This window comes from Polypterus senegalus, chromosome 3, assembly GCF_016835505.1.
Source record: "Polypterus senegalus isolate Bchr_013 chromosome 3, ASM1683550v1, whole genome shotgun sequence".
NCBI classification, from domain to species: Eukaryota; Metazoa; Chordata; class Cladistia; order Polypteriformes; family Polypteridae; genus Polypterus; species Polypterus senegalus.
Genome location: NC_053156.1, coordinates 123,019,010 through 123,041,447, shown reverse-complemented (window position 1 = coordinate 123,041,447; position 22,438 = coordinate 123,019,010). Strand labels below are relative to the sequence as shown.

The window sequence follows — 22,438 nt, the reverse complement described above, 5'->3', positions numbered from 1 at the left end:
TTTGCATTACAAGCAAAGGGAGCTTTTGTCAATGCATGATTTCCTGGTACACGATTACATTGATCAGCGCATCCGATTCATTTTACCCTCGCACCACCTTAGTTTGAGAAGAAGTATGAAAAATATGAGGTTAACACAGAAAACAGATCACCAATTCAAGCTTTATGAATAATCGATTCGCCATCAATAATTGTTTTGGTAAAGCCATCCTCCTTCCATTTTATAATTTTTCCGCCACTAGCCATGATTAAATGAACGGTAAAAAGTAAGAGCAAAGCGAGGGTGACTTATTTAGGCAGGCATATATATGACAGCAACACTCATGACAATGTCAATCATGTTACGCTATTATTAAAATGTTTCCTTTTCTTTTCATTACTTCTTTAACACACTACTTCTCCGCTGTAGGCGCTGGTATTTTGTATATATATATATATATATGAATGACCTCCAAAGAGCGCTGAGACTTTTGATATCATGAACGTGTCTGCAAACTGGGGTCTCCTGCCCAGCAAAAGTCGAGCAGCCAGCGCGCGCATAGCTGTGCCGCCTTTGAGACGCTGACTGCGCTTCTGCCTTAAGTCAAAGTGAGCACTTTTAATTTTTTCATCCTCCCCTGCGCTATAGCCCAGACAAGTGCAAACACGGACCCCTTTTCTACACCACGGCAAAATAATATTAAGGCGATTCACACTTTCTTTTGCACGATACGATTATCAGGTCCTCACCTCGGATTATGAAGACACGCACACGAGTGGAGGACTGACACTGCCATCACAGCCGATTAATGGCGGGACGCCTCACCAGTCTACACAAGACCCACGCGACTGTCCCCAAAAGGCGATCATAACGCCAGCTTAACACATCTCTATACTATATAAAAGAAAAGGCAACTTTCCTTTCTTTACACCTTTTTCCTTTTATCCCAAACCAAAGCCTTTCTCTCTTAACACTGCAGAGGACACAAAACTAATTTTCTTTAAATGCCGGTAAGGCACATTACCAGAGGCACAAATTTGAACGTTCACATAGAAAATGTAATTTCAATGTACCTGTACTTCGTAAAACGTTAATGTTTTACTGTTTAATAACTTATAGACTATAATTTATTATTTTTCCCTTGCACTCAGTGACCAAACCTATACACACACATATAGACACATACAAACATACACACAAGTATATGTATGTGTATATATATATATACACACACACACATACATACATACATACATACATACATACATACACACATATATATATAATTTGTGTGTGTATGTGTGTGTATATATGATGTAGATAGGTATGTATGTATATGTATATGTATATAATGTATATAATATATGTACGTCGTGGTACATTTTCTGATGCAGCTGCCGAAAACAACTTCGTGACGCTGCCGCCAAATACACAAAACAATTACTTTGACAATCATGTTACATTATTTTTAAAATGTTTCCTTTTCTTTTTCATAACTTCTTTAACACATGACATCGCTGTGAAGCTGGTATTTTGCTATATATATATATATCACAGCACACTCATAACAGTGACAAAACAATTATATTGACAATCATGTTACGCTATTTTCAAAATGTTTCCTTTTCTTTCTCTTTTCTTCTTTAACACACTACTTCTCCGCTGCGAAGCGCGGGTATTCTGCTAGTATATATATATATATATATATATATATATATATATATATGTATATATATATATATATATATATATATATATATATATATATATATATATATATATATATATATATATATATATATATATATATATATATATATATATATATATATATATATATATATATATATATATATATATATATATATATATATATACATATATATATATACATATATATATATACAATACATAACAGGAATGGTTTAACAGGTGGAGGCCACTGACATTTTTCCCTCCTCATCTTTTCTGACTGTATTTTCACTAGTTTTGTATTTGGCTACAGTCAGTGTCACTACTGGTAGCATGAGGTGATACCTGGACCCTAAGAGAGGTAACACAGTTAGTCCAACTTCTTCAGGATGGAACATCAGTACGTGCCATTGGCAGAAGATTTGCTGTGTCTCCCAGCACAGTCTCAAGGGCATGGAGGAGATTCCAGGAGACAGGCAGTTACTCTAGGAGAGCTGGACAGGACCATAGAAGGTCCTTAATCCATCAGCAGGACTGGTATCTGCTCCTTTGGGCAAGTAGGAACAGGATGAGCACTGCCAGATCCCTACAAATGTCTCTGGTGTGAATGTCTCTGACCAAACAATCAGAAACAAACTTCATGAGGGTGGCTTGAGGGCCCGACATCCTCTAGTGGGGCTTGTGCTCACTGCCCGGCACCATGAAGCTCAATTGACATTTGCCATAGAATATCGGAATTGGCAGGTCTACCACTGGTGCCCTGTGCTTTTCACATATAAGAACAGGTTCACCCTGAGCATTTGTGACAGATGTGAAAGGGTCTGGAGAAGCCGTGGAGAACATTATGCTGCCTGTAACATCATTCAGCATGACCGGTTTGGTGGTGGGTCAGTGATGGTCTGGGGAGGCAAATCCTTGGAGGGACACACAGACCTCAACAGTCTAGACAACAGCACCCTGACTGCCATTAGTTATCAGGATGAATCCTTGGATCCATTGTCAGACCCTATGCTGGTGCAGTGGGTCCTGGGTTCTTCCTGGTGCATGACAATGCCCCGCCTCATGTGGCGAGAGTATTCAGGCAGTTCCTGAAGGATGAAGTAATTGATATCATTGACTGGCCCCCATGCTCGCCTGACCTAAATCCAATAGAAAACCTCTGGGACATTATGTTTCGGTCCATCTGACACTGCCAGGTTGCACCTCAGACTGTCCAGGATCTCAGTGATGCCCTGGTCCAGATCTGGGAGGAGATCCCCCAGGACTCCATCCATTGTCTCATTAGGAGCATGCCCCGACATTGTCAGGCAACCATACTAGCACATGCGGGCCATATAAACTACTGAGTTGCTGCAATGAAAATGCACTATCCTGTCACATCATTTTTTCAGTTTGAGTTTTTAGGGTGCCTTTGAATTCAGCCCTCTGTAGGTTGATAATTTTCATTTTTATCAAACGATGTGACATCCTTTCATTCCTTACACATTACTGATGTCCAAAGCAGTACAGAGATCCAGCATGATTTTTTTTTTCCCATTGAGATCTGATGTTCCTTTAATTTTTTTGAGCAGTATATATATGTATATATATGTGTAAATATGTATGTATATATATATATATATATGTGTGTGTATATATATATATATATATATATATATATATATATATATATATATATATATATATATATATATATATATATATATATATATATATATATATACATACAGTGGTGTGAGAAACCATTTGCCCCCTTCCTGATTTTTTATTCTTTTTCATGTTTGTCACACAAAATGTTTCTGATTATGAAACACATTTAACCATTAGTCAAATATAACACAAGTAAACACAAAATGCAGTTTTTAAATGATGGTTTTATTATTTAGGGAGAAAAAAAATCCAAACCTACATGGCCCTGTGTGAAATAGTAATTGCCCCCTTGTTAAAAAATAACCTAATTGTGGTGTATCACACCTTGAGTTCAATTTCCGTAGCCACCCCCAGGCCTGATTACTGCCACACCTGTTTCAATCAAGAAATCACTTAAATAGGAGCTGCCTGATATAGAGAAGTAGACCAAAAGCACCTCAAAAGCTAGACATCATGCCAAGATACAAAGAAATTCAGGAACAAATGAGAACAGAAGTAATTGAGATCTATCAGTCTGGTAAAGGTTTTAAAGCCATTTCTAAAGCTTTGGGACTCCAGCGAACCACAGTGAGAGCCATTATCCACAAATGGCAAAAACATGGAACAGTGGTGAACCTTTGGCCGGCCGACCAAAATTACCCCAAGAGCGCAGAGACGACTCATCCAAGAGGTCACAAAAGACCCCAGGACAACGTCTAAAGAACTGCAGGCCTCACCTGCCTCAATTAAGGTCAGTGTTCACGACTCCACCATAAGAAAGAGACTGGGCAAAAATGGCCTGCATAGCAGATTTCCAAGACGCAAACCATTGTTCAGCAACAAGAACATTAGGGCTCGTCTCAATTTTGCTAAGAAACATCTCAATGATTGCCATGACTTTTGGGAAAATACCTTGTGGACTGATGAGACAAAAGTTGAACTTTTTGGAAGAAAATGTCCTGTTTCATCTGGCGTAAAAGGAACACAGCATTTCAGAAAAAGAACATCATACCAACAATAAAATATGGTGGTGGTAGTGTGATGGTCTGGGGTTGTTTTGCTGCTTCAGGACCTGGAAGGCTTTCTGTGATAGATGGAACCATGAATTCTACTGTCTACCAAAAAATCCTGAAGGAGAATGTCCGCCATCTGTTCGTCAACTCAAGCTGAAGCGATCTTGGGTGCTGCAACAGGACAATGACCCAAAACACACCAGCAAATCCACCTCTGAATGGCTGAAGAAAAACAAAATGAAGACTTTGGAGTGGCCTAGTCAAAGTCCTGACCTGAATCCAATTGAGATGCTATGGCATGACCTTAAAAAGGCGGTTCATGCTAGAAAACCCTCAAATAAAGCTGAATTACAACAATTCTGCAAAGATGAGTAGTCCAAAATTCCTCCAGAGCGCTGTAAAAGACTCATTGCAAGTTATCACAAATGCTTGATTGCAGTTATTGCTGCTAAGGGTGGCCCAACCAGTTATTAGGTTCAGGGGGCAATTACTTTTTCACACAGGGCCATGTAGGTTTGGATTTTTTTCTCCCTAAATAATAAAAACCATCATTTAAAAGCTGCATTTTGTGTTTACTTGTGTTATATTTGACTAATGGTTAAATGTGTTTGATGATCAGAAATATTTTGTGTGACAAACATGCAAAAGAATAAGAAATCAGGAAGGGTGTGTGTGTGTCAGCAACACTCATGACAATGACAAAACAATTACATTGTCAATCATGTTACGTTATTATTAAAATGTTTCCTTTTCTTTTTACTTCTCCGCTGCCAAACGCTGGTATTTTGCTAGATATAGATATATAGATATATATATAATTTATATATTTATATATATATATATATTTATATATAGATATGACAACAACACTCATATCAATGATAAAACAATTACATTAACAATCATCTTACGTTATTTTTAAAATATTTCCTTTTCTTTTTCATAACTTCTTTAACACACTACTTCTCCGCTGCGAATGGCTCGGGTATTCTAGTGTATGTATGTGTATATATATATATATATATATATATATATATATATACACATATGACATGCAACACTCATCACTCACAACAGTGACAAAACAATTACATTGACAATCATGTTACGTTATTTTCAAAATGTTTCCTTGTCTTTTTTATTACTTCTTTAACACACTACTTTTCCGCTTCGAAGCGCGGTTTATTTAGTAGTATATAAAAAAATTTAAAATCTGAAAAGGATCTTTCACTCAACAGCTCAGAAAAGGAGTGGAAGGTAGCAATGCACAGAATTCACTCGAGCTCCATTTGCGCAAAGGATACAATTATTCAATTTAAAATTATATATTGAGCACATTTCTCCCATTTAAAATTATCTAAAATGTTTCCCGGGCAAGATACAACCTGCGAATGTTGCAATCAAGTTCCAGCCTCACTGGGCTGTATGTTTTAAGCGTACACCAAATTAACATAATTTTGGACAAAAACTTTTAAATGCCTTTCAGACAACCTGGGCATCACAATCCCTCCTAATCCACTAACAGCTTTGTTTGGTGTACTTCCAGATGGGCTTAAAGTGGAGAAGGATCAACAAATTGTAATTGCCTTTACTACACTATTGGCACGTAGACTTATCTCATCTTGCTCAACTGGAAGAATTCTAAGTCGCCTCTTAAAAGTCAGTGGATAACTGTTGTTATATATTATCTAAAATTGAAAAAATCTAATTCTCACTTAGAGGATCTGTACAAAACATTTTTAAAACCTGGCAGGATTTGATAAATAACATTTTAGGATAAGCATTTAAATTGTGGGAGTGGATTCTCTCCCCTCTTTTTCTATTCTACCTATTTTTATTTATTTATTTACTTACATATTTTTACTATTATTAAAGTGTTACTTTGCTGACCTAGCTCTCTTTCTCATTGGTGGAGGTCGATTTGTTTCAAACCATTTTTGTTAAACTTGACTTGCATGTATGGAAATTGTTTTGTGATTTTAATAAAATAAAATATATTAAAAAAGGAAGTAAAAATGTTAGGTTTGAATACACAATGGGATGTCTAAAAATTGAAAGTGTACCTTATGAGAAGGATTTAGGAGTCATAGTGGACACTATCAACTGTCAGACAATGTTCAGAAGCCATTATATAGGCTGACAGAATGTTAGGTTATATACCATGGTGTGTAGAGTACAAGTGGAAGAAGTTTATAATGCTTTATAATGCACTGTTTCGGCCTCATCTGGGGTACTGCATATAGGTTTGGTCTCCGGGCTACAAAAAGGACATCCACAGATCGTTAATCATGTGTAGTTGCTTCCTAGTGATCTAAACCTCATGGGGTTTCCCTCCCATCATATTTCTCTCTGAAAAAAAAATAAATAAATAAAAAAAATAATTTTTTGAATCTACACTTATTATATCCACTTTTTGGGATAAGCATATTTACACACTCAAATCCAAGTAAAGTGAGCAGTGAGGAAAGTTGCTAACCATTTTCTTCTGTGTCACAACCACACCCCCACTCATACAGTGTTGGGTGGTTTGCTAAGATTTTTGTCTGCACGACTTTGGATATGAAGAAGTACCACACCCATTATATTATCTAGACCTGGCTTACCACCTGTCCACCAATCGGAAGGACTGCCTCCATGAGACATGTTATGCTAATAATGAAGACATCAAGTCATTTAGAGAAGAGTGGTGGCATAAACAGGGCATTAAGTGTTATTTTAGTATCACAGAAATGCCTCTTTGATATTATGACAAGTATATTAGTGTTCAAGAGAAGCATGGTGAAAAATAAAGCTTGTTTGGTTTTGCAGGTGTTTCTCTTCAAAAGTCAATTTTAATACTCCTATTTTATTTAGATATTGCAAATAAAATATTTAATTTACATATTGTAAGTTTGTGGGTTGTAATTTAGTATTAAACCACTTTATTGTGTTTTCCCCATATTTATATATTAGAACTACATTGTTGTTAGCAAATACATGTTATACTTTTATTTACTTTACAGGTACAACTTTATACTTTGTTATTAGAGTGCAATTGTTATATAATGCAAGCAAAATGTTATGGGAACATTAAATTATTACTTTAATTCATTTATTCAATTGAAAATGTGAAGACAAATGCAGTTAATATACAGCTGTTTGCTCCATATGCTGCATTTATATTTCCTTACCGTACTTCCCTTTTATCTTCTTAATCTAAATTGCTTTTAGTCTCTGTAGAAGTCATCCTTAAAACCTACAATGAAGTTTTTGATAAAGTTAGGCCTTGTTCACACGGGCGTTAAGTTTTTGGATAAACGAACTTGCTCTGAACGTCCTAGACGTTTATGTTGCATTTTGTGGTGGCGATCGATTGACTTCTACACCGGCGTTCGTTTGTCTCTGTCTAACGCCAGCCTGCAGCCCAAATTGTAGTTTGTGTGTTAACCTGTGGAGGCAGTGTCGGGAACTGGATATGAAAGCCCTTGTCGTTTTATTTGAGGTGCCTCCTTTCAATATGGACCATTTTGCTATGTTAGATATTAATCTTCTTGTTTTAAAAATACTGTAATCTGCGTAGGGAGAGAAAATGACGGAGCCACGGGGTACTCACTATTTGAGAAACACTGGGTTAAAGGAAGTTTTTTTGTACTTTATGAAGAAATGCGAAAATTTCCGCGCAAGTTTTTTTATAACTGTCGGATGTCGGTTTCCACTTTTGATTGTCTGCTGCAGCTGGTGCAATGCCACATTGCACGCCGATCAACCAATATGCGACTTGGTGTTAGCCCCGAAGAGAGACTACTTGTCACTTTGAGGTAAGGAAACAGTAGTCGAGTGTGCGCTTACACGGTGTTATGCACTGAAATGCCCCCCGCCATGGATTGCCCCCCCTACATAATCGTTATCAAATATTATATTAGAACATAAATTAATAGGTTCATGGTTTACAAATTACACGAGACAATAAAATAAAATAAGCAATATGAAAATATATATGTTGTATATGAAAACATAAAAATATGAATATTTTTTCATATACAACATGTAAACTTATATATATCCGGTCCTCCGAAGCGTAAAATAAACGCGCAGAAAACGAACTAGAAGCGGTTTCCTTGCGTTCGTTGGGTTTTAAACGCCAAGAAAAGCTGCATGCAACGTCTTTTTGATGCCGTATAAACGCCAAGAGCGGACAAACTCACGCCACCAAAGCCCGTGTGAACACTCTCATTGACTCCTACGTAGAAAACACTCGGCGCTTGATCCGCTCACCGGACGCCTTCTGAACGCAAAAAACGCTCGATTTTAACGCCCGTGTGAACAAGGCCTAAAGGAGCTTCAGGAGCTTTATTGTGCTAAAAAAGCCTAACAACAGGAGGGGAGAGTATAGAGAGCAGTACCGATGATGATGAAGCCGTTGAATTTTTGTTCAAGTGTTACTTCTCCAAAATTATTATTTTTCTATTTCTTCACACATTGAAAAGTCAATATTAATATAAACACCACAAGCTGTACTTTTTAGCCATACATTTTCAGATGTAATCATAGTGAATATGAATCTTTAACCTGACTTAATGTTTTAGCGTATACTGTAATATGTTTTTGGCTTCCAAGCCATGATTAATTGTAAAGAAAGTTTATATTCTGTGAAGCCCGGGCACATACAGCGGCCCAAACCCTGACACAGACAGGCAGGACACAGGTTTTAGTCCACACAGCACATGGTTTATTTATAGTTGGCTTCACAACACACAAGGCTCACAGAGCACAACACAGTCCCTTTTGCCGCCAATCCTTCTGCCTCCACTCCTTCTCAGGAGCTTTGTCTGCATCCTCCACGCCAATGAGTGGTGGTGACTGGCTCCTTTTATAGGGCACCTGAAAGGAGTCCAGGTGCCCAGTGGGCTTCTTCTGGCGGCACTTCCGGGTGTAGCGGAAGTGCTGCCAAATAGGGCCTTGCAAACATCCAGGCGCCCCCTGACTGTGGCCACAGGCCCCAGCAGGTTTCAGCTTCCACGCTCATAATACGTGGCCCTGCTGTAAGGGCTGCCCTCTGCCGGTCTGGGGGAGAAACGGTCTTGAAAACATTCTCTCCCCCGTTCCATCCATACTCTGGGTGTCGTGGCCAAGTATGAGCCCCGGCCGTTCCCCACAATTCCTTAAATGCTTTCCATTTTAATACTTTTTCTTCTTTTAAAAAACTGGGTTTTATAGATTTTTTTATAGATGTTTATAGATTCTTATGTGATATCTCATGTGATTTTGCTTTAAACAAAACCAAATATGAATACAAGAACTCTTTTAAACTGCTAGAATGGAATCACATTTTTATCATGTTATTTGGACAAAAAAGACAGCATTACTATATTCGCGGATAAGTCAGGACTTGATTTTACAGTGTAATTTCTGGTATTTTATAACATAGGTCGTAAAAGTCGCGCTATTGATCCAAGAGATTATAATATGCTAATGCCCATCTGAGAGAGTAACCATGGAGCACACTGCCTTTTTTTCCTATGTATGGTGCCTATGTGATTCCCGGTAATACCCAAACTATTCCGAAGCAACGTTTTCACAGATTTTTGTTTTTTGTATCTCACACCCTCATACACTTTTATTATAAGAGCATCCCTTATCTACGATGGAGCGTTCGATCAGAAGAAAATATGAAGCTGATTTTAAATTAAACATCATTGAAGTAGCGAAAGAAATTGGTAACTGTGCTGCTGCAACAGAATTCGATGTGCCTGAGAAACTGATGTGAGATTGGAGGAGACAAGATGATGTAAAAAAAATAAATAAATAATTAAGTGTATCATTTTTGAATGGGCGTATAAGTTGGGGTCTATTGTACTGTGTGTATATATGGTACATATTACAGTCTGTGTAGATTTAAAACAAAGTCGAAGTTAATAAGCATGCCATACCCTTTCTCAGCCCTTACTTCCTTCAAAGAATTAGGCTATTATTCCTTAATTTGAAATAATAGTTTTGTAATCCTGCTTTTTCCATCATAGGGTCATTAATAAACTCATTACAAAATCTTTGTTTTGGCAAAACTCTTGTATATAAAAGTATTTCTTTGAGTAGTTTGTCAGTAATGTTGTAGTTTTGTTGTGTATTACCAGATGGTTATAGAAATTTAGTGCTGCTGTAATCTGGGTTGGAATACTGTCCACAGTAGTTCATCAATGATGATTCAAGAATTCCAAGTTGGTATACTTGATGCTCAGTTTCGTATATGCTGAGAACGTTTGCAAAGCATGGCTATGCTGTGGCAGAAAAAATGAAGCATTTATTAGCTTAATGTAAGATTTTATTTTACTGTACATAATATATTGCAAAACTGAACTACAATTATGGAAATACCTTTTGTTTCCTTGAGTTGCACCTATACTGTTTCCATTACCGATGTTATTCAAGCAAAGCAAATCAATTTAGTTTTATCCATTGTGGAGGGTTAGAAGGACACTTGTGGACATCAGTGATGTGTTGGGAGCACAGATAATATAGTAAACAAAACAGGCTCTCGATGGCACAAAAGGCAGTTAAACAAAAATAAACATTAGACCATGTGACTTTCTCACACTAACATTAGCATCTCAATAGAGCGGGTCTTTCTCGGAACTCTGTTCTAGTGGTAGTTCAGGTCTGGATTGAGATGTCCCTCTCTATGACACCCAGCCTTTTATCGGGCTCTGGTTGGAAGAGTCAGAGTCATTTTCCCTCACTGGGCATCTTCTTTCTGCTGTGGATGTAAAAGACATGACAGTGTCTCCTCTCACCCCGAGGCAGTATCACTTACCTCTGATAAACCTGGAAGGTGATCCTCTAATACACATGCTTGACCCCAGGTTTGGCTTTAAAAGACCTGAAATTGTTATGTTGCCAGTTCTTCTCTACTGCTCCGCATGCTATTTAATCATGAGTCTTCAGGAAATGTAAGCCTGCATTTTGTTGTATCTTCAGCCTATTCTCATTTACCATGGTAATACTCATCTAATAACATAAGATGTGAATATCATTGTAATTTAAAGCTAAAGGCGATATAATAGTGATGCACATTTACTGTATGTTTGCTGATACCTATTGAAATAAATACAAAGAAATTGTTTTAGCAATCTGTCCAGGGTTGGTTTTTGCATTGTGAACTTTCAGTGCACATTCTCAATGTGTTTGAACAGAATTAAGTGGGTTAAAATTGATAAATAAATAGCTTTATGCCTTGGTTTACGTAGTTATGTTGCTTTAAGTTACAGAAACAAGTGATATTGTTAATAATCATTTTTATGTACATTTTTTTTTTATTTTCAGTAAGCAGACCATTACAATGGCATACTGCTCAATCAAATATATAATAACATAACAGATACAATCACTTATTTCAAAATCAGTAAAGAGACAACACAGGAAAAATATAAATAAAGTAAAAGTAAAACAGCAAAACATGATTTAGGAAAAAATCTAAATGTAATTAAAGTCTCAATCTCCAAATATTACATATGTTAGAATAACCTTTTTGTTATGTATTATATTCTATTCTTTAGACATTCTGGGTACAGGCAGAAGTTTCAAATCTCAGAAGAGTTCTATGTCTATAGCGGAGGAAGAAGATGAAGAAGAACAAGTGCAAGTGAAGGCACTGAATGCTGAAGATAACCATGCTTCTGTGTCTATAATCCGAGACAGTCTGGAGCCTGAAGGTAAATGATTTTTAAGGGAAATCATTTGTATGTGGACTTTTTAATGCCCATAAATACTAAAAGGAAATGCATGATTGCACTTTGTCAATATTACAGTATAATCAGGTGTTACTCATATTGGCTAGTAATAAACTACATAAACACATGCCAATATCCTGCTTATCTTAAACATACCTACATGAACAGAAACTTTGGTGCTCCTTTGTATTTATTTGTTTATTTTGTTTTATGTTTTTATGATAATGTAGATGTATGCTATTTTTGATGGACTCTTAATATCTAAGAATTCTCATGAATAGAATGAATGCATACATGAATTGCTGCATCAGAGGTCCAAAGCAATTAATTTGAAATCTTAAGTCATAAAGTTTATGAAAGAATATTTGAAAAATGGTGAAGGTTACCGGCTGTTTACAGAGCCATTGTCTTTAAAGTAGTGTACTTTACAGTCCCTGTAATACCGAATCTGTTACTTCTGAAAAGTTTCAGATGTTTTTCTGATAGTCTTAATTTTAACCCATTTAAAACTTATGCTTAAGGCTATGAACAACTTACCAAGTGGATTTTCAATTGAGTTTACAATTGAGAAAAAAAAAATGCCAATAGTCAATTTGGTATCATGGTTATGGGGTCATTCAGAAGAACTTTTTAAATGAATAGGGTTGACTGGGCAGAAATGCTGTTTTTTCTTTTTAAAGGCATTGTGCAAATAATTGTACATTATTCATGAGATACTATTGCATGTTTTGTTTGTATTATGCATCTGAAATTAAATATTTTATTATTGTATTTTTTTTTTTTTGTTTTACCACAATACCAATTTGTTTTGTATATAGCAGCCACCACTTTGGTAGTATTGTTGTCAAGGTGCACTCCTGATTTCTGGTCAAGTCAAGCACACAACACTTCATAAACCATAGCAATGGAGTCTGCATTATCTGAGATTTAAATACTCCTAGAGAGTTTTTTTGTGTGCGTATCATTGTTGAATTTTGGTACTTAATACTGTAGTGATGCTTTTTCATTCTGGTTTCTGGTTAGGTTTTTGGCTTTGGTTTTGATTCACATTTCTGATTTTTGCTTCTGGTTTTTGTTTTGTGGACATTGCCCCGGACACAGACAGGCAGACATGTTCATGTCACCCAGCACACATTTATTTTTCATTATTCTTTTCACAAGTCAATGCTCACAAGCCCCAATGCCCCTCAGTCTAGGCCAACACAATGCCTTCTCTCTCTCTCTTCTCTTCTTCAGGCCGTCTTCTGCCTCCTCCAGAGACCTTGTCCACTCTTCCACCCGACTCTTGTCCTCTTCTGAAGGGAGGTGGCCCCTTTAAATAAGCACCTGGATGTGCTCCAGGTGTGTTCCCGGCAGTCTCCCACCGACACGCCCCAGTGTAGCGGAAGTGCCGGCTGTCTCCCCAGAAGCACTCCGAGTGTCCCTGTTCCTCTTCCACCCAGCACTTCCTGGTGTGGCGGAAGTGCTGAGGTCCAGGGTCTTCCAGGTATTGGGGTCCCCCTAGCGGTAGCCCCGGGTCCCTACAAGGTCAAGCTTCCCAGCTCTTTACCCGCAGTCGCCCCCTCTAGGTCTGGAGGAGCCACAACCCCTCCTCTGGTCTTCTCGGGCATCCCGGCTGGGTACCACCTCCATCCGGGTACCACATTTTCCCACCACCAGCGAAGACATGTCGGTCGGAGCGACATGTCCCACGAGGGCAACTCCTCCCCGAAATGGGTCCTACTATGTATCCATGGTCCAAGCCGGCACCCTGGAACGTACCACTTCGGCACCCCCTCCAAGGTTTTCGTGCCCTTTTGGAGTGAGCCGCTCACGCCTCCGTAGCCCTTGCCAGTAGTGGGGTCGTCCCATCGCCAGTGAAGAATCTTCCAGTGAAGCATCCTGTCTCATGAGGGCAGGTTCCAAACGAAGCGGGTCCTTCTGCTCGTCCAGGGTCTGGTCCTGTAACAAACAGAAACAAGGGGGCAGAGCCGTCTGGACACCCTTTCCTGGTGTCTCTCTGTGCCACGCACTGGCAGGCCCCCACCGGCAACCCAGCACTTGCCTGTTTGGCACCCCCTCTGTGGGTTCCGTGCCCGTCTAATTGGCTATTGGCTCCGACGGGTTCGCTCTCACTGTCGTCTCCCCCACCGATTCCGGGACTTTTCTCTGCCACCGCAGAGGACGACCTTTCTTATCGGAGGAATCGGCATTCTTCCCTCGATTCCCCCCTTTATTCTGGGACGCTATAACGTTTTGAGTCTGCCTATGGGAAAGGTACAGACCCTGTCCGGTTTGCGTCCCTATAGAGCGACAGGAGACTGTTGCAGGCTTGGGGCATAGGGCGCTAGGACCCAGGGCACTCATCAGCCCGCGTCCTCTCAACCCTCTCACTGTCACTCCCCTCCCCTTGCACACAGCATTCACCGTCACATGCAGTGTTGGAGAACCCCCTACTCGATACTGGTCATTTGGTTCACGGCCAAGTTCGGTGGGCTCTCCTTTATGCTTTACAGAGTCGGCTCCATTCACCGTCTCCGCGGTACCAATCCGGCTAAAGACTCCGGCGTCGCGCCGTTCTGACGTCGCTAACGCGACCGCCTTCCCCTTCAGCTTCTGCAACTCGGCACGGATGGCACCTAGCACCTGCATCACAGACAAGCACAGAAAGTCAGTCAACCATTGACCAACCTGGTTGTCAGTCATCTTCGCCGACTACTTCCTGTGAGGCTCTTCCAGCCCAATCGGGTCTCTCTCTGGCAAGAGACGAACATTCCTTGGTCCCGCCTCTATACATTCATTGGCGGGCACACAAAACAGACCGTCCAATCCCGTGCCTGTCTCAGGGAGGAACTTCCGGTCCGTGGCCATCTTGGCTCTCATCCTCCCAGTGCGGCAACATGCTGGCTCTTCGGGTTGCAGCGTCTCCTTACCGGCAGCTTTCGCCTCGGTTCGGCGCGCAGAATCCATCCTTCCATAATGACCCGGGCAGCCCCTGCCTGTAAAACATAAAACAAGCTCAGCCCTCCTGGGGTGGCTGTTGGCATGCAGGGACCGTAGTTCCCGGATCCTGTCTGATCGAAGCACCACACAGTCCCAGGCGCCTTCAGCGGCAGCACACTCACAGGAGCCCACTGCACTCGTCCAACACCCGTCAGGGTTTTCCCGAACCTGGTAGGTCACCGACCACGTTCCTGTGACGGACTGGGGCTTTTTTCCCTTTTTCGGGGCCGTGAGCACTCCGCACCCTCGCAACTTGTGCGGGGGTGCCTCCTGCTCCGGGCCATCCACAAAATATTTGTTTGGGGGTCCCCGTCTTGGAACAGATGGATCACCCCACGTTGGGCGCCATTGTGGACATTGCCCCGGACACAGACAGGCAGACACGTTCATGTCACCCAGCACACGTTTATTTTTCATTATTCTTTTCACAAGTCAATGATCACAAGCCCCAATACCCCTCAGTCCAGGCCAACACAATGCCTTCTCTCTTCTCTTCTTCAGGCCGCCTCCTGCCTCCTCCAGAAACCTTGTCCACTCTTCCACCCGACTCTTGTCCTCTACTGAAGGGAGTCGGCCCCTTTAAATAAGCACCCGGATGTGCTCCAGGTGTGTTCCCGGCAATCTCCCACCGACACGCACCAGTGTGGCGGAAGTGCCGGCTGTCTCCCCGGAAACACTCTGGGTGTCCCTGTTCCTCTTCCCCCCAGCACTTCCTGGTGTGGCGGAAGTGCTGAGGTCCAGGGTCTTCCAGGTATTGGGGTCCCCCTGGCGGTAACCCCGGGTCCCTATAGGGTCGAGCTTCCCAGCTCTTTACCCGTGGCCCCCAGGGCGGTTGCCCCCTCGAGGTCTGAGGAGGCACACGCCCTCCTCCAGTCTTCTTGGGCGTCCTGGCTGGGTACCGCCTCCATCCGGGTACCACATTTTGTATACACTTGCTTTTGCCCCCTGCATTTATTTAAGATACCATTCATCGTTTTGGTGCTTATTTAGATTTTCTTTCTTGAGTTTTTATTTGTCTTTTGAGGCAAAACCTTTATTTTTATTAATTATTTAAAAATAGTTAAATGTTAAAAGAGATTAGTTATTTTTTCTTAGACCAGAGGATTTTCACATTTTTTTTCTCTTGCCTTTAGATATTTGAGCCTTTAAATCCTTTGCCGTACTTTTTGGGCCTGTATTTTGAGTTTAGACCAAAGCAGCCTGAGGATATAAGACTTAACTCGTATGAAGTCACAAGAGCAGTGAGCTAAGAAATGTGAGCTATGAGGAATGACTTAATGAGTTCAATTAAGTATGAGGAGAGATTGAAGGAAATAATCTTTATTCAGTTTAAACAAACTGAGATTAAGAGATGACATGATTGAAGTGTTTAAAATTATGAAGGGAATTAGTACAGCAGAGCCCAGCTGTTACTTAAGAAACTTGCTAAGGGCAAATTTTAAACAAATGTTGGGGTTTTTCTTCATTTAAAAAATAATTGACACTTGGACAAATTAGGAAATAGTGATGCAGAGATCAGGTCTTTAGGGACCTTCAGATCTCAACTTGATATTATTTTGGACAATCTAGGTGAATAGGATTTATTATTTGGATAAGGCTCTCTAAACGTATGATGGACTTTTTTATCAAGGTAATGCTTGAAGCCTTAAAAGGCATAGAAAGTGCTGAAATGGTAGGGGAGACTTTATAGTGATTTCTGGATAATGCAATGTTCTCCCCAGTCACCAGGGGCCTCATGTATAAACGGTGCGTATGCACAGAAATGTTGCGTACGAACATTTCCACGTTCAAATCGTGATGTATAAAACCTAAATTTGGGGTAAAGCCACTCACATTTCCACGGTACCTCATACCCTGTCGTACGCAAGTTCTCCGCTCGGTTTTCCAGACTGGTGGCACCCAGCGTCAAAGCAGTGTTGCTGTGCCTGTGTGGTTTATCTTTGTTTTTTAGATCCACATCCCTAATGCGGCTTTATAAATAAATTGAAATTAATCTCATATTGTTTATTAGTTTAATGCATCTGATTGTAATTAACCTGTAACAATATAATGTTCCACAGAATGGTCAAACTATTCTAAATACCATAGTTGCTTTAGCGTTGTTACTCTCACTGCTCCCATTATGGGTTGCCACAGCAGATCATCTTTTTCCATATTACTCTCAAGGCACCACTTGGAGCAGCAGATCGGAAAGAGAATTATTGGTATGCAGCATCAAGCACACACTTCCTCAGCCATGCTTCCTATTTGAACTGCTTCTCACACGGCAAACGCTTCAAAACCTTTCCTGTACGGACCTCGCGGTTCAGAAAAAGTTTCACCCCAAGAGCTCTAAACGCACTCTATCTGTCCATCAACTGCTCCTTGTAGATCTGTTTGTACTTAGAAGTACAATTATCTCACTGTAAACTTGAGATACCCTTATAATATTACACAACCTGAGCCACTTTATAAAAGTGCATATTTACATATGATGACGATATAATTTTTAAGATGAAATGCAGAAAAATATGTTGATTATATTATACAGATAAAACTTTAACTTCATTTAAATAGTCTATATCTATAGTAATAAAAGGCAAAGCCCTGACTGACTGACTCACTCACTCACTCACTCACTCATCACTAATTCTCCAACTTCCCGTGTAGGTGGAAGGCTGAAATTTGGCAGGCTCATTCCTTACAGTTTACTTACAAAAGTTAGGCAGGTTTAATTTCGAAATTCTACGCGTAACAGTCATAACTGGAACCTACTTTCGACCAAATATACGGCCATAGCCTGCAGCTCGGTTGCCGTGTGAGGCGGAGTTGCATCCCGCATCATCACGCCTCCCACGTAATTGAGTACCTGCCCATATAAGGTAAATATTCGCGGGTGAAGGACTGTGCTTATGCAAATGAAGATGAGATGGTCTAGTGTTTGGCACAAACTCGGCAAAAGTGTGACAGAAACTTTTAAGTGCCGGGTCTGAGCTAACATTAAATAATTGCAGGTGAAGGACTGTGCTTATGTAAACGAATAGAAAGCAAATGTTACGTTATTTTTAAATTGTTTCCTTTTCTTTTTCATAACTTCTTTAACACACTTCTCCACTGCGAAGCGCGGGTATTTTGCTAGTTGTTAATAATTAAAGGACACGGTGTCGCTACGCTAGTAAGGATCTGACGCTCCGTTTACGGATTGTTCCTGCCTTTCACTGTATGCTTCACTGGGACTGGCATGAAGGATAGAATAATTAAACATGTACTATGAAGATATTTCAATGTTCCTTAAAAGTTTTGAAGAATCGGCGTTATAGGCTTACAGATGGCTTAACGTCTATTACAGAGCTGATTGTGTGGCGATTGGGTATTTTGAGAAAGAAAAGGAATGACAGGAATTGGTTTGAAGGAGACAGTACTGCTACAATAAATTATTTCATCGAAGGTCTCGCACAATCACTGCGCCACCGTGTTCCCATGTTTAATAACATGATTTACTCCTATCATCATGAAAATGATATCACGTATATATCTCAGTATTTAAGTCATTCAGAGAGCTGTAATATCACGAATGTAATGGATTCTGTGTCCTGTCGGAGGAAGAGAAAGCTGGTTTAAGAAGCACGTAGTGATTCACACACATAGAGCACATAGAAGATCAAATGCTTTAACTTACTACTTTAGTTACGATGGGATTTGAGAAACTAGTAAATTAAACGATTTTAAGATTAAGTTTATGATGTTCTACTTTAATGACAAAATAAACTATGTGGTTAAAGTGGAAATTTCGAGATTAAAATTGACATTTCCCTTACTGTGTGCATTTTTTTTTCTCTGTACTCTAATAAGCTTTCATATGACACTCAGATGGTGGGCTATGACTCGCCTTTTCACGACGACTTTGATATATAATGACTTCTTTTTTATTTCGGGCATTGTGTGACTTTGTGAACTTGAGCTTTTGAGTTTCTCCGACACGCTATGTCACTCGATCAGCTTCCTTTTCTTCTTTATGCTACTGTTTAAACCAACAAATAGTGTATTTTTCCTTGCCTCCTCTTGGTATTTGCTGAAATTGTTCTATTTTCCCTTGTGGTTTTGCCATTGTCTTTTCACAGAATGCTGAGCTTAAGGGCTGTTTATATTGATTTACATATTCAAAGAGGCGTAATTCTGGGAGGAGTTGGGGCGGAACAGCAGGCGCATGCAAGTGCGTTACTTTTCACGCTGATCGGAATTTATGTAGCGGAAGAATGTAGAAGTTTGCATACGCACAGATTGCTGCATCTGGATTTTTCTGTGCGTGCGCACATTCCCGCTTATGTGCTTACGCCAGGTTATAGTATGAGTTCTATGCACGGCGTTATACATGAGGCCCCAGATGACAATCCATTATATAGAATATGGCATGAGGAAAAGGTCCAGCACAAGCTAATTTGCAAAAAACAGTTGGGGAAGATTGGAGTCAGTCTGGTATTAGTACTCCCTTGCTGTATGCATTAATTGCTTGAATCTATGTCTATGAACAGTACAGTCCAGCATTTGTCGGGGGTAAATGAAGAGATAATATGTTTATTCAAAAATAATATGCATAGTATACGTACAAAAGGACCAAGGAGTCTTTTCATTCACTGAAAGACCTTTAAACTACTATGTGTAGTATTGAGTGCTAAAACATTTCTATTCATGTGATGTTTGGAATAAAGTATGTTCATGAAATTGAATGGCTGCCAAAAAGATGTTTGGGAATAGGGTGTGATCACAGAGGATACTGTGTTTTGGCAACTTGAGCAAAATGTTGTTTGTATTATTGAGTTGTAACTGGCTGTTAATACAAACATGGCACATGCTTAAATATTTATTTATGAGAGAACTTTACCACTTTAGCTAAGGATGTTGAATAAGGTTTCCTTGTACTAACTTTTTATTGATTTTCAGCAGCATGGTGAGGAACAACAGAATATGCAAGTAATAGAGTTGTGTAGTGATTAATATATTATTACTAATACTCTTATCACATATATTTAATTCACTCATTAAAAAGTGCATAGTTATAATTGTTATGCTGAATATGGGATCTATATTAATGTCCATTATTTATTAAGGATTTATCAGATTGTATTTAATTTTTATTATTCAAATGTAGAAAAAAATTGAAGAAAAGTTTAGAAAACCAAAAAAGAATACATTTAAAAATCTTAAAGTTCTAAATCACTACATTCTTTTCTTTGAACTTATACATAAGCCCTACGTCTAAATTCAAATTCAGGTGCAAAGCTTATTTCAAATTTGAAGTTAAAATATGTAAATTTATTTTATAAATCCCTTTATTATTTTAAATAAAATTCAAAGTTTCAGATCTTTCCACTTGGTTGACACCCTATGTAGCAAGGTGCATAATCATGTTTGAGCTGTAGCCAGTTTTCTGCTGTATTGCCACTTATGATGAATGGACCACTATGTACATATACTAATAAAAACATTAAAAACATAAGAATAGATTAATTTGCCTGTTAAAAAAATGCCACTATGAAAATTCCCATTGTGGGGGAATTTGCAACTCTTTAAATGTATAGTTTTTTTTCATGTAATACATAACATACAATGAAATGACAATTAAACTTAAACTTCAAGTACAAGCATATCTTTCCAAACATAATATCCTGAGATTAGACAGTGTTCCCCACTGTTGGACAGAAGTATACTTATACTTTCGTATCACTTTCTACTTTAGCACAAAACATCTGTCGGCACTATTTACTATTGTGGTCAGTGAAAGGAGTTTTAGTGCAGCTTCAGGAGCTCAAGGCAAGAAAAGAAGAAGATTGATCTATGTCAGAGCTGGAGTATATTATTTAAAAACAACTCCCCTCATTTGAAAGCTTAGTTAAGTAGATATTTATTTCACTTGAGTGTAAAATGAGTTATTGTGCTGTTTTTGTAATGAAGCTACAATTTGTAAAAAGAATTTGATCAATTACTGACTAAATATTAAAGAAAATGCACATTGGTCGTTATTAACTTTGTTAATTACCATTAAAAATAATGCATTTATTCTTTCTTAAAAACCATTTGCTTCATTTACTGTGACCTATTAAAAATTGTATTGCTCTCATATATTTGTTTTTGCAAATGTAGCATCATCCTTTTCTAAAAAAAACAAAAAAAAACAAAGTGCTTTTTCAGTAAGTGTTTTTTCTTTTGGTCACGTTCGTACTGTGTACCCCTTATTTTTATGTGAAAATTAAATGTATTATCTTCGTTATTTGTCCTTGTAGTCTTCATTTTTTATTCTTTAATTATATTTAAACTACTATGCTTTTTAACTGGGACAAAAAGAACACATTTGACAGAAAAATAAAAAAAAATACATTAGGGTGTCAATTTTAGTCTTATTTTTACATTCTTTGAAAATTATACCTCACTGAAAGTCATGTTTAATTTTAGGCCTGGCTGCATAACATACTATATAGGTAGGAATGATTAAGTAGTAAACTGTTCATGTATTCTGAACCTTCAGTGAAGTACAGTCTACAACAGGCTATTGGAAAGATTGTGCAGATAAGTTGCAATCACTCATTCTAACTTCATGAATCAAATATTTTTTAAATAAATCTTTTAAAATTACTCTTTAATACTTACTACATTTAGAATCTATAATGGCATCTGGACCACATTTTGGTTTTGGAAAGGACACGATGGATGAAGAGGAGGAGAAAGAAAAATTTTTTGCTAACCTTGAAAAAGGTGCATCTTCCACAATTGATTATTCAAGATTAAATAAAGAACTTGACTCAACCAACTCAACAGTCATAGGAACACTAAGGTAACTTTTTCCTTCAAGAGTTTTTGTAAGATGGCTTTTTCACATTTTTTTAATAGTTTGCCTAATTTCCTTAATTGCTATATATAAGCAGACAACACTACATTTCTTTTTTGTTTTTAGGAAGGTGATCTTTTGTTGTCATGTAAACCTGAATTTTCCATTTTTAGCAAAACTATTTCCTGTGTGTTTCATATGTGTGTGTTCTGAATGTTGTATCACCTGTAATGCTCTATAAAACTGTACTTTACTGAGACAGTTGAATTCTGGGACTAAGTGTTGTAATCTGATGAGGAACTGCCAAGTAATGGCAAGATGAAAGTGTAACATTCAAAACAAGCTCCAAATGACTAAAAAAACATAACCCCTAACTACAGGGTACAGGGGTCTGCTGGAGCCAATCCGATCCAACACAGGGCGCAAGGCAGGAAACATACCCTGGGCAGGGCGCCAGACCACTGCAGATATAGATATATATATATATATATATATATATATATATATATATATATATATATATATATATATATATATATATATATATATATATATATATATATATAGTTACAAGTTTTCAACAATAGTGTACTTCATGCATATTGTATATAGTTTTTGTTGGCCCGGACAAGTGTTCA

At 38.6% G+C, this 22,438-nt stretch overlaps 1 protein-coding gene across 2 annotated transcripts in view; it reads left to right on the top strand.

Moving 5' to 3' along the window:
• cep162 (centrosomal protein 162) overlaps nt 1–22,438 on the top strand; it is a 139,689-nt gene that overhangs the window by 25,708 nt on the left and 91,543 nt on the right. For both annotated transcript variants that reach the window (XM_039747872.1, XM_039747871.1), the window contains 2 exons: nt 11,843–11,998; nt 21,632–21,806. In XM_039747872.1, coding sequence (XP_039603806.1) covers nt 11,843–11,998; nt 21,632–21,806 — 331 coding nt within the window. The remainder of the gene's footprint in view (nt 1–11,842; nt 11,999–21,631; nt 21,807–22,438) is intronic.